The sequence below is a fragment of the Stomoxys calcitrans genome, chromosome 2, assembly GCF_963082655.1.
Source record: "Stomoxys calcitrans chromosome 2, idStoCalc2.1, whole genome shotgun sequence".
In the NCBI taxonomy this organism is placed as follows: Eukaryota; Metazoa; Arthropoda; class Insecta; order Diptera; family Muscidae; genus Stomoxys; species Stomoxys calcitrans.
Window position 1 is genome coordinate 129705693 of NC_081553.1, and position 12359 is coordinate 129718051.

At 39.0% G+C, this 12359-nt stretch overlaps 1 protein-coding gene across 1 annotated transcript in view; it reads right to left on the minus strand.

Moving 5' to 3' along the window:
- Nucleotides 1–1811: 1811 nt before the first annotated feature.
- Nucleotides 1812–12359, minus strand: part of LOC106085909 (methenyltetrahydrofolate synthase domain-containing protein) — a 47295-nt gene continuing 36747 nt past the window's right edge. Inside the window, exons 2-6 of the mRNA XM_013250384.2 lie at nucleotides 11285–11455; nucleotides 11000–11200; nucleotides 10317–10909; nucleotides 6174–6381; nucleotides 1812–3077 (exon numbers count right to left, since the gene is read on the minus strand). Of these exons, the coding sequence (XP_013105838.2) occupies nucleotides 2695–3077; nucleotides 6174–6381; nucleotides 10317–10909; nucleotides 11000–11200; nucleotides 11285–11455 (1556 nt within the window). The 3' untranslated portion in view covers nucleotides 1812–2694. The remainder of the gene's footprint in view (nucleotides 3078–6173; nucleotides 6382–10316; nucleotides 10910–10999; nucleotides 11201–11284; nucleotides 11456–12359) is intronic.

A 12359-nucleotide genomic window follows, 5' to 3' on the forward strand; every position in this document is an offset into this window, starting at 1 on the left:
TTGCGCTTTGTAGGGGCTCAAGAAGCAAAATCGGGAGATCGGTTTATATGGGAACTGTATCAAGCTATAGATCGATTCAGACCATATTAGACACGTATGTTGAAGGTCATGAGAGAAGTAGTTGTACAAAATTTGTGCCAAATCGGATGAGAATTGCGCGCTCTAGAGGCTCAAAAAGTCAAGATCCCAGATCGGTTTTTATGGCAGCTATATCAGGTTATGTACCGATTTGCACCATACTTGGCACAGTTATTGGAAGTCATAACAAAACACATCCAAAATTTCAGCCCAATCGGATGAGAATTGCCCGCTCTATGGGCTCAAGAAGTCAAGATCCAAGATCGGTTTATATGACCGCTATACCAGATTATAAACCGATTTGAATCATACTTAACACAGTTGCTGGAAGTGCTACCAAAACACCACGTGCAAAATTTCAGTCAAATCGGATAAAAATTGCGCCCTCTAGAGGCTTAAGAAGTCAAGGCCCAGGATCGGTTTATATGGCAGCTATATCAAAACATGAACGGATTTGAATCATACTTAACACAGTTGCTGGAAGTGATACCAAAACACCACGTGCAAAATTTCAGTCAAATCGGATAAAAATTGCTTCCTCTAGGGGCGCAAGAAGTCAAGACTCAAGATCGGTTTATATGGCAGCTATATCAAAACATGGACCGATTTGGCCCATTTACATTCCCAGCCGACCTACACTTATAAGAAATATTTGTGCAAAATTTCAATCGGCTAGCTTTACTCCTTCGAAAGTTAGAGTGCTTTCGACAGACAGACGGACGGACATGGTTAGATCGACATAAAATGTCACGACGATCAAGAACATTTCGAGTTGTTACAAACAGAATGACGAAATTAGTATACCCCCATCCTATGGTGGAGGGTATAAAAATCGGCAGATCGGTATATGGTAGCTATATCGAAATATATAGTTCGCTTTGGACCAAATTCGGTTCGGACATCGGTAGACGCAGTACAACTCACCGTTCCAAATATCATTGAAATCGGCTAACAAAAGCGGCGATTACGGGCTGAAGATTAAAAATCGGCATATCGGTCTATATGGCAGCTATATCGAAATATAGTCCGATTTGGAACATATTCGGTTAGGACATCGGTAGGCATATTACAACTCACCGTTCCAAATTTCAGTTCGGGTAAAAAATGTGGCTTTTATGTATTTTTGCCCGCTTTTTCCAAACATAAAAAGAAAACACAACAAATTTTATTAATTGTTCAAAAAAGTTTCTATATATATTTCTTGTTTTAATTCATGTTTCACAAGTTTCTTTTTATTTAATTTCATTGTATAAAAAAGGAAAGTAATTTAGTTTATGTTTTGTAATAATAAATTGTTTATATTAAAACAAGCAAAAAAAAATGTAAAAGAAAAAAATTGTATTCGTGAAAGAAAACTAAAAAGAATAATAGGGTAGAGCATTTCTTTTTTAAAACAACTTAAAAAAAAAATAAAAAAAAAATATGACAGTAAAGCCGTTGACAGGAGACAAAATAAACTTGGTCCGTATAACTTTGATCGAGTTTGAAACGTTCGCTTATTTTGTTCCGGTTTAACGGATGTTAATATTAAAGGCAACAAATTCGACATGTTGCCTTCTTCTTCTTATTCTTGTTTCTTAATGAACATTTTTTGTAGTTTTTTTGTTGTTGTTAGTTCAATGATTCCTTTTCGTAGAGGTTTTTTTGTTTTAATAATTGAGTTTTTTTGTTTTTTTTTCAAGAGTTTTGTTCATTTTTTTACGATTCTTGTTTTACATAAGTATCAGTTGTAGTTGTTTTTGTTGTTGTTGTTATTATTATTATTAAAGATAGTCAGTAATGCATTGCCAGAGAGTGGACACAGATACGCAACCTAAGCCGGCAGCTCAGCTGCCGGAAAAAGCGTATTGCATCCATCCCCTCCAGCAAATGACATCACCCACATTTTCGTTTTAACAATCAAGTAATAATTGTTTTTGTTGTTGTTGTTGTTGTTTTTCTTTCATGGTTGTGGACATTTGGAGAACGTGTTTTGGTTGATTGGATGGTTGCGCAAAATCCATTAAATAATAATAATATAATTAAATAAACAAAGACAAAAAAAAAATATCAAAACAAATTCAATTAATCTGTGGTAGCATTATAAAACTATCTAACAATGTGGAACATCCATCATAGGGAGACAAAGTCCACAGGAGAGAGTATTCATCATGATCAAATGGAAATAATGGTTAAGTCCTATTTTAAATAACAAACAAATGCATCGAGAGCAGGACTGCAGCAATTGCAATTAAATGTACAAATAAATAAGAAAAAACAAAATAAATCATATAGAGAAATTTAAACAAATAAGTTTAGAAAAAAAAACCTACAAATATTGGGGAAAAAAGCGTATTCATCAATAATTGTCCAGATAGTTCAGGGGGTCGGGGTTGGGGTCGGTGATATTTTCAATACAATAGATTAAGTGTGATAAAAAGTGAAAATTTTTAAACAGTAGAATTAGTAGAAGCATTCATTCATTCATTCATTTAATCATATTTCGAGAGAGAATCGCGAAAATATTTCTCGTTATCATTGACGCTAAAAAAGTATTTCTCCATTTGATGCTAAAATGCACGCTTCCAAATATCCAAACCAAAAATATAGCCGTTTTAAAACAGCTCGCATCTCACACTATACCGTTGTGGTATCAACAGACTCAATGCGGGCCGAACTAGCATCACCGCCAGCGGCTGCTTCACCACCATTGACAGTGGCAGCGGCACCTGGAGCTGCATCATCGGCATTCTTCTTTGCTGATTTGTCGTATTTGATCAGCTCCACTGTGAGGTTGACAACTTTTGGTGTTTTGTTGGCATCGTCACCAGCAGCTGGAGCAGCCGGTGCCTCAGCTCCACCTTCACCATTTGTGGCGCCCTCTTCGGCAGCAACCTTCGTTTCGGGTGTGATGGTCAGCGATAGATTGGTCAAGGCATCCAACACTTTGTTCATGTCTTCTTCAGTGCTGGGCTTGCCATTACGATTGCCAAAGTGCAAATAGCAGCGTCCGTAGCTACCTAAAAAAATTAAATAAAAAATTTCAATAATAATTCCATAGAAAAGATAGCGTGATTTTTAAAACAAGAGTACCACAGCTGAATTTTACATTCTTTTTTCTTTTTGATTAATTATTGACTTTATATATGCAACATACAGCATTGCTATATGAAACCGTCACAATGCAAATCCATAATAAAGAAGCTTTGTTGACTTGTATAATAAGACAGTTGACCGGTCAGTGAAAGACTTTATAGCAAATTAACCTTCCTCGGAAAAAAATAGAAAGATGAGCTCTCCTTAATTTATATTAGACAAATATCGCACAACACACATCCAGCCAATACTACACTCATAGAAAAAAGTCTGCTGATAAAGCGCACAGTGTCTGCTGATAAACCACACAGTGTCTGCTGATAGAGCACACAGTGTCTGCTGACTGTAAGTAGTTAATTTTTGTGTTATAACAGCAGTAGTTCTGCTGTCATAGTTAAATATTTGCAATCTCAGATCAGCAGGCTGGCTGCCAAAAAGATTTTTGTTTGCTGAAAATGTCGACTGCTCCATTTATGAAGGGGTTGTAAGGGGGAGTGGCGACATAAAATAAGTAAGCAAGTAAAAGCGTACTAAGTTCGGCCGGGCCGAATCTTATATACCCTCCACCATGGATCGCATTTGTCAAGTCCTTTGAATGATTTTTTCAATATATTAATATGAACAACATCAAGTTATTGACCGATATGGACCGTACTTGTCAGAGCTGCTAGAAGTCATAAAAAAATACCAACTCCAAAATGTCTGGCGAATCGAGTAAAAATTGGTTAGTGTCAAATTGGGGGATCGGTTTATATCAGTTTATATGACAGCTACAATATCAGTTTATATGACAGCTACATCAGGTCACGAACAGATTTCAACCATACTTAGCACAGTTTTTGAAAGTGATACTAAAACACCATTTGAAATTTTTCATCCAAATCGGATAATAATTGCACCCTCTAGAGGCTCAAGAAGTCACGGTCCAAGATAGGTTTATATGACAACTATATCAAAACATGGACCAATTGGTTCCATTTACAACACCAACCAACCTACACTAGTAAGAAGTATATGTGCAAAAAGCGCCTAGCTTTACTCCTTCGAAAGTTGGCGCGACGGACATGACTAGATCGACGTAAAATGTTATGACGATCAAGAATTTATATACTTTATGGGGTCTTAGAAGCATATTTCGAGGTGATACAAACCTAATGACGAAATTAGTATACCCCCATCCTATGGTGGAGGGTATAATAACTAAATTATATAAATATTAGGGGAGAGTAAAATACTATATGCGAAATTCCATGGAAATATATATTCGCCCCTTAAAGCAGTGCAATTTATTTGCTATCATTCAGCAGCAATACGTGTTCAATATTTTAGCAGATTTTTTAGTGAAAACAGCAGATCTTGTTAATTGAAATAGCTGACGGAATGGTTTGCTAAAACAGCAGCCCTTTGTTTGCTGAAAAAGCTGTCATATCTTTTTTCGCATTTTCAGCAGACAAAAACTGTTGTTTTAGAAAAGTTCATTTCTTTTTTGAATAACAAGTTTAGTTGAGTGTATTCGTCCTACAACTAGATCCCTCTGGACGCATTCCACTGGTTCCAAGATCTGGATACTTAAAAGCTCTGACTAATACATTCAGGATGAAAACACTACCTATCTGCGAAAGTGATAGACGCAATAGTCCACTGTGGTAAAAAAAGTTATTATTTAAGGTGCAATGTTGGGATGTCATCAAACGAATTCCGTCAAGGCCATCATTAACATCCATCAACGGTGGTTTTCTCTTCACTTCTCTACTACCGGAGGCCACCGTGGCTCAGAGGTTAGCATGTCCACCGGTTGACATCCTGGTGTAAACTTCAAAAAAAATTTCAGCGGTGGTTATTCCCCTACAAATGCTGGCGACATTTGTACGGTATCCAGCCATGTGAAAACTTCTCTAACAAGTAGTGTCGCTAAGCGGCACGCCGTTCGGACTCGGCATAAAAAAAAGAAGGCCCCATATCATTGAGCTAAAAACTTGAATAGGACTGAACTCTTTGATATGAAAGAAGTATCTCCCGTTCCTTAATGGAATGTTCATGGGAAATCAGGCATCACTAAGGGCAAGCCATTCGGACTCGGACTTTTAAAAGGAAGTCCTTTGCCATTGAGCTAAAACTTTGTCCTTTGCCATTGAGCTAAAACTTACGCCTAAGAGTCGTAGTTATCTGTATTTCCTCTTGAAACTGGGTGTCATCCTCATTCTTTAAACGATAAAATGGTAGATTATTATTGTCAAGTTCTCGCTAATGTGGACCTTGTTGTTGTTATTGTTGTTGCCACATTTTCATGTGGAGGTAGCGATCCTCGTCAAGCTCCTGTAAGTGAGCAAGATCGTTCCGGTCCAAAGGACCGATCGCATGTGAACTTATTTTGTAGCAGCCGTTATTTGTAATGTTTAACAAGTAGACGCGTGTTAAGTTCGACCGGTCCGAATCTTAGATACCCACCACCAGGAACGCGCAATTGTAAATTTTTTTGGACGGTTTACCTTTAAAAAGAGAATATAAAATACGGATAAATAATGGTCATAAAACGAAATTCCCAAGCATTTTTAGCAAATTTGGATAAGGACTGCTTCCTCTAGGCGCCCAAATCGCGGGATTGGTTTATATAGGAGCTATACCAGGTTGCAGATCGATTCTTCCTGGTCATAGCGGAAATAATCGTAAAAAATTTCAGCTAAGTCGAATAAGAATTGCGTTGTCTAGACAAACAGCTATATCAGCTTATAGACTGAATCGAAAGTTCAGAGTCAAGTTCCTCCTGCGCAACATTTCTCTAGAAACACAAGATGTTTAATCGGGAGAACATGGACCGATTTGGCCATTAACAATCTCAACAGACCTACATTTGCTCGTTCGAAAGTTAGCGTGCTCCACCTTCCTATGGTGTAGGGCGTAAAAATATAAATGGTGGGATTGAAATTAAAATTGCAAATCGTCTTCACAACATACATTACCATTGTGTGATGCTCTTGCTGTTAATTGTGTTTTCATTGAGTATGTATGTATATTCTTACCCTTCCATGTAATGGCCATAGGATGGCACTCACGATTGCGCAATTCACTCTTCAAATCCTTGACGCGAACATCACGTGTGATATTGGTGAGTTTAACTGAGAAATCACGGGGTGGACGGTTTTTGCGTGGTCTCATTCTTCTGTTACCACCTTCGCCAGATTTGCGTTCTTGGCTTTTCGATTCAACGCCAGATTGATCGCCTTCGGACTGAAATAATTAATTGAAGATAAATTAAAGCAATTATTGTAAAGACTATGTAATAAGCAATTCAATAAAGGCATATTAGTATAATTAATGTATTAAATAACTCCTTGCTCTGACCTTAATATGTGCTAGTTGGCGAGAGGAAATTCTGAGACTTCCTAATTCTCCCCAAACTATTTGAGGACATCGCCAATACGACCCTCTAACCAGGCCTGACACCAGTCATTTGGGGATAAGAAGACAAAACATCATAGAGTGAAACAGGGAGTTCACCAATCCTCCATAACACCCCCTTCTGACGGCATAGAGATCGCATCATATGCGGACTATTGTACAATCATGGCCCAACCCATTGTTGACATCTACGATAGGTAAAACGTCTACTTCAACGATCTTGCCGCTTATTTCGCTGCAAGAGATCTGAAGATATCTGCCACCAAATCTCAGCCATATTGTTCACTACAGACACGCATGAGGTGGACAAGGAGCTGAATGTTATGGTCGATGGAGTGACGATTCCGACCACCAAGTGTCCCAATATACTTATTGTCACACTTGACAGACTCTTACAAATTCTCTTCACATGCCATGGCTATTTTTAATAAGGTCAGAGGTCTAGGTTCTCAAGTCACTTGCCAGCAACACTTGGGGCTCTGACAAAGAAACCTTGTGGACCACGCACAAAACATTTGGCTGGTCAGTGGTAAATGATGCAGAGCCAGTGTGTTCTCATCAGCTGTAAAGTGGTATAGTGTTCAGATCTGTCAGATTGCCGCTGTTCGAATTGCTACAGGCCATCTCCTTAGTTCTCAGGAGCATGTAATTATGCGAAGTCATAACTACATGCTGTATAAGCAATACCTTCATCATCATGGGCATAGGTATCCAACGCCCAGAAGCCTCAAGGTGGATTTTCATGATCTAAAACGAGAGGTTTAGCGCTACAAGAGAGAACCTCTAGATCAAGCGGTATATCAAACGGCTCTGGAAAACATTCTTGCAGATGTAATGAATAGCTACCGCGTGAATGTTGAAATTGACCTCCCCCGGCAAACCAGAGTGGTTCTGGCTCAATTACCATCCGGTAGAAATAGCCGCCTAAACTCCTTTAAAGCAAGGATTGCTGCCAACGTATAAGATGCGTATCCCGATTGTGACCTGGGACCGCACAACACTCGTTAACTGCCTAGCCAGATCCGCTAGACTCGGGACCAAGATCCTTCTGGCGACACCCCACCTTAGTTGAGTTCCTGTATCTGGATCAGAGCTGCCAGATTAATTTGGAAGAAAATCAACACTTTTTAAGAGAATTTATAACGGAAGGGAATGCCTATGGATTACTGCAGATATGGTGATGGAGATGTTATTGAACACCGTGATCCGAAACTTGACGAATAAGCCTAGATTTTTGACGAAATATGTGGAGGACTTGTTTTGCATATTGAAGGTGAAAGAAGTTAAAAATACCCTTAAAGCTCTAAACGAATTTGTTAAGGAAATACAGTTTACGATGGAAATAGAAGACAATAATAGGCTTCCATATTTGGATGCCATACTTCACACGCAAAATGGAGTAATCAAACTTAATTGGCACTAGAAACCTACTGCGTCTGGGGGGTTTATAAATTTTAATTTCAAGCACGAGAAGCTTAGCTGCGAGTTTCCGGGCGCGTCCACAGGTTGTGGATAGTGGAATGCTCCATACGGACTAGCTGTAATTCCAGTCACGGACCATCAGCGCTATGGAGCGGTAGGAGCTAGATGAGGATCGCCACCTCCACAATGACATGTGGCTACAACAACAATTATAAACACAGCAACCAATTTTATCAGACGGGTCCAAAATATTAGCGACAGCATATTCCACAGAACAAACGAAAAGAAAATGTATGATATACAGAGGAAAAATGATTTTCCACATAAGACAATCCACGAATGAATTAACTTCGTGGAGAAAGGACACACAAAGGAAAAAGATAGCAGAGAAACCAAAGGTTAAAGATCACTTATATACATTCCTGGCTTCTCCGAACCTTTCAAAAACTCTAACCTTAATAACAGGAAAAGAGTTCAAGTGGCACTACGCACACACAACACTGTTAACAGTTTTTTCAATAGGACGAAGACGAAAGTCAAGAAGGAAGACAACTCATATATAGTGTATCAAATTAAATGCAACGGCGACAAGTCCAACTTATGCCACAGTGTATATGCACTACTAAGTCCAAATTAAAGACGAGAATCTCGGGACACAAGCCGATCAGAAAGCCACCAGCAAACCCATTGAGCAAAAGACGGCACTTTAGTTTGAAAGGACACACACCGAATTTTAAAGATGTAGAAATATTGGCAAAAGAAAATAACAGCAAAAGAACGTTTACTTTGGAAGTGCTACATATTATCAATGACCCCACAGAAAAAAGAACGAACTTTAAATCCGACACAGAACACTGTATGCATATAAAGGGTGATTTTTTAGCTATTATCTTTATGGCAACACTGGTTTCGTGTTTTGTTTCACTGTCAAACATCTTCAGTGTGGTCTATAATTAAACCATGAATCGTCTTAAAAACGGACAACGTTCGCAAATTAATGAATTTTATTATCAAAATACGTGCTGTGTTAAGAATTTCATCGCGCGCTTCTTCCATTGTATGGACGAAGCTCATTTTTGGCTCTATGGGTACGTAAATAAGCATAATTGTCAATTTGGTGGTGAAGATTAGCCAGAAGCATTGCAAGAAATACCATTACATCCAGAAAAAGTCAAAGTTTGGTGCGGTTTATGGGCTTGTGGCATCATTGGACCGTACTTCTTCAAAGATGATGCGAATCGTAACACAACTGTGAATGGTGAGCTCTACCGTGAGATGATATCCAACTTTTTTTTTTGCCCAAAATGCAAGAGCTTGACTTGCATGGCATGTGGTTTCAACAAGACGGTGCCACATGCCACACAGCAAGCGTAATAATGGACTTATTGGCCGCCTAGACCGTGCGATTTAAGACTATTTTTTGTGGGACTATGTTAAAACTCATGGCTATCAGACAAGCCCGCTTTAATTGACGCATTGGAAGACAACATTGAAGCATTTCTTCGTGCGATACCGGCCGAAATGTTGGAAAAGTATGTCTATGGTTATAAATAGCTGAAGTAATTTCTTTTTCTCAACAGCCGTTATATATCATTCTATCAGAGGAGCAAATCAGAGTGAGCCGGCACGGAATAGCTATGAGCATCACACAGGCTTGTGGTTTGAGCTTCAATCGGTGTGGTATTCTTCGTTATCACGAGAAACTTAGCTGGGAGCTTCACAGGTTGCGCGTAGTGGAATGCTCCATACGGATTAGCTGCAACTGCAGTCCCGGACAATCAGCGGTATCGAGTGGAGAGCCCGACTCTAGCTTAAATACAGAGTGCCTTTGATACTCGATACGCCAAGGCGATTTATTGGCGCCTTTAAATAACCAATGGCTATCATGTTCCCGCGGCGATCGGTCGTATAGACCGGAACATGTTTGTTCGCCTATAAGACGAGGACCGCCACCCTCGCATGCAAATGTGGCTACAACAACAACAACAGAAATTAATTACCGTTTCTTGCTATTGTCTAACTTAAATTTTGAGTCATTCGAAATGAAATGTAATCATTGCATCTGTCGTTGACTTTCAACATTGACCTTCTTAGTGATGCATTTCCAAACTAACTAGGCATTTGTGAGAGCTTTCGAGCGCATAAATGACAATACCAGGAAGACAATGTATCGCAAATGATAATAAGCCAGCATTTAATAGGGATCTATTAAACTTCTAACCAACTGCGATGCCGTACTCGTAAAGTTAAGCTAGCAGGCTAGGCTATAGTCATATGAATATATTTACCCAAACACGCCTATCTTTAATAAGCAACTGCTTTCCGTTTTTTCTAATTCTTACCTTTGTTGGACGTCTGCGGCGATTGTTCATGAAACGTCTTCTGCGCGACACATTACGCTTCTGTGACTGAGCATTGTCACCCTGTTGTTCATTCGCATTATTTTGTGATAGGGGGCGACGTTGGAAGCGACGATTGCCGAAACGACGACGTGATGGAAAACGACGACGTGTGCGACCCTGTTCAATGTCAGTATCTTCCTCCTTGAGTGTGATAATTTTGCCTTCCTTTTCCTTGGTCTCTTTAAGCACTTCAAGTACAGGTACAATTTTGAGGCGACGCTCAGACAATAATTCCCAATACAAGCCAGCTGGACGTGGTAGACGTTTGGCAACACGAATTACCTCGGTTGGTGTTACAATCAAATCAACTGGTGCATCGTGTTTCTGGAAGATATTTGTTGGCAAACTATCGACAACCTGAGTATCATGGACCAAAGTGGCAATAATGGTATTTGGTGTGATCGAACCCAGCTCGATGAGAAGGCCAAGACCCAAATCATTGAAACCATTGCCGCGACCAATGCGATAGCCGTCGCGGGACACTACCACCGAGCCAATAATGACCATATCAAATACAATTTTGCTATCGAGGCCTGTGGGGAAGAAAAAAAAAGACAAGAGAAGCCAAAAAATGGTTAGTCCTATAACGATTGCTTTGATCCCAACTGCCAGATCGAACTTGCCAATTTCAGTGCGATACTCATCCAAATTCCGGACATTAAGTATTTCTTTCTTTTTCTCATCGTTGGCATCTTCTGGTACATCGACCTTCAAGCACACAGCCTTGGAATTGCGTGTACTGGGCAAATACAAGTTTTTGCCAGACAATAACGTTTGCAAGCGAGCACCGTTCAGTGCGCGATCAATTTGGACCTTAATTTCCTCTGTGAAAACAAGCACACAAAAAATATGTAGTTGACCATTAGTATCATTGTTATTTTTTTTAAGTAGCGCTCTGATATACTCACTGGCTTTCTTAAACTCGTCAGTTTCGACCAATAAATCCACGGCTTTGCCACTATCCACGAAAGTGGGTATGCGATTGAAAATTGTACCACTGTGAACCCCAAGTTTATCATCCTTAATTTTCTTCCAAGTCTGGACACGAAGTGAACGCTTGGTCAGCTCCACAGCTTGAGCTAAAAATAAAAGGAACAAATTTCATAAAATAGTAAAAATCAACAAACACAAGTCATTCTTAAAAAAAAGTCTAAGAAATTTAAGATTTATTTCTCCATTTTAGCAAATAAATACCTTGGGCTAATAATTTTCGAAAGAATGTACGTCTATGGTTAGAAGTAACTGAAATAGTAGTTCAATTCAGACACTTTTCAATAGACATTTTCTTTTATATTCCAACAGAGGGGCAAATCAAAGTGGTATCAAGCACTCACTCCAAAGTATATCTGTGGTTTGGGGGCCAACGACCAAAAACAATGGAAGTACTGTATGTCTATGGTTACAAATGGCTGGAGAAGATAAATCCAGACACTTTTCAAAAGACATGTTTCTTTTATATACCAACAGAGGGGCAAATCAGAGTGATATCAAATATACACTCCAAAGTATATCTGTGGCTAAAGTAACTACAAAAAAATATTGAAAGAATGTACATCGAACGATTCTAGCTACTTTTCAATATAGATTTGTTTACTAATCCAACAAAGGAGCAAAATCAGAGTGGTATCTAGGAAACACTCCAAAATATATCTGTGGGGGACGTGATCATATGGATTGTATATCTATGGTTAAAAATGCCAATCTAGATATTTTTAAATAGAAAATTTTAACCAACAGAGTGATATTTCATTTTTCATTTCATTTATTAACCAAATATGTAATATAAAGCCAATAAGGCCCAACCTTGATACAATCCAACCTTGATACAATCCAGAGACTATCAAATTCATCATCTTGTGAATAGATATTTACCGCCCAGAAGCCTTAAGGTAGATCTACATGATCTAGAGCGTAAGGTCCAGCGCTACAAGACAACATTCATGCAGACACAGTATGCGGTGAATCGCTACCGGGTGAATGTCG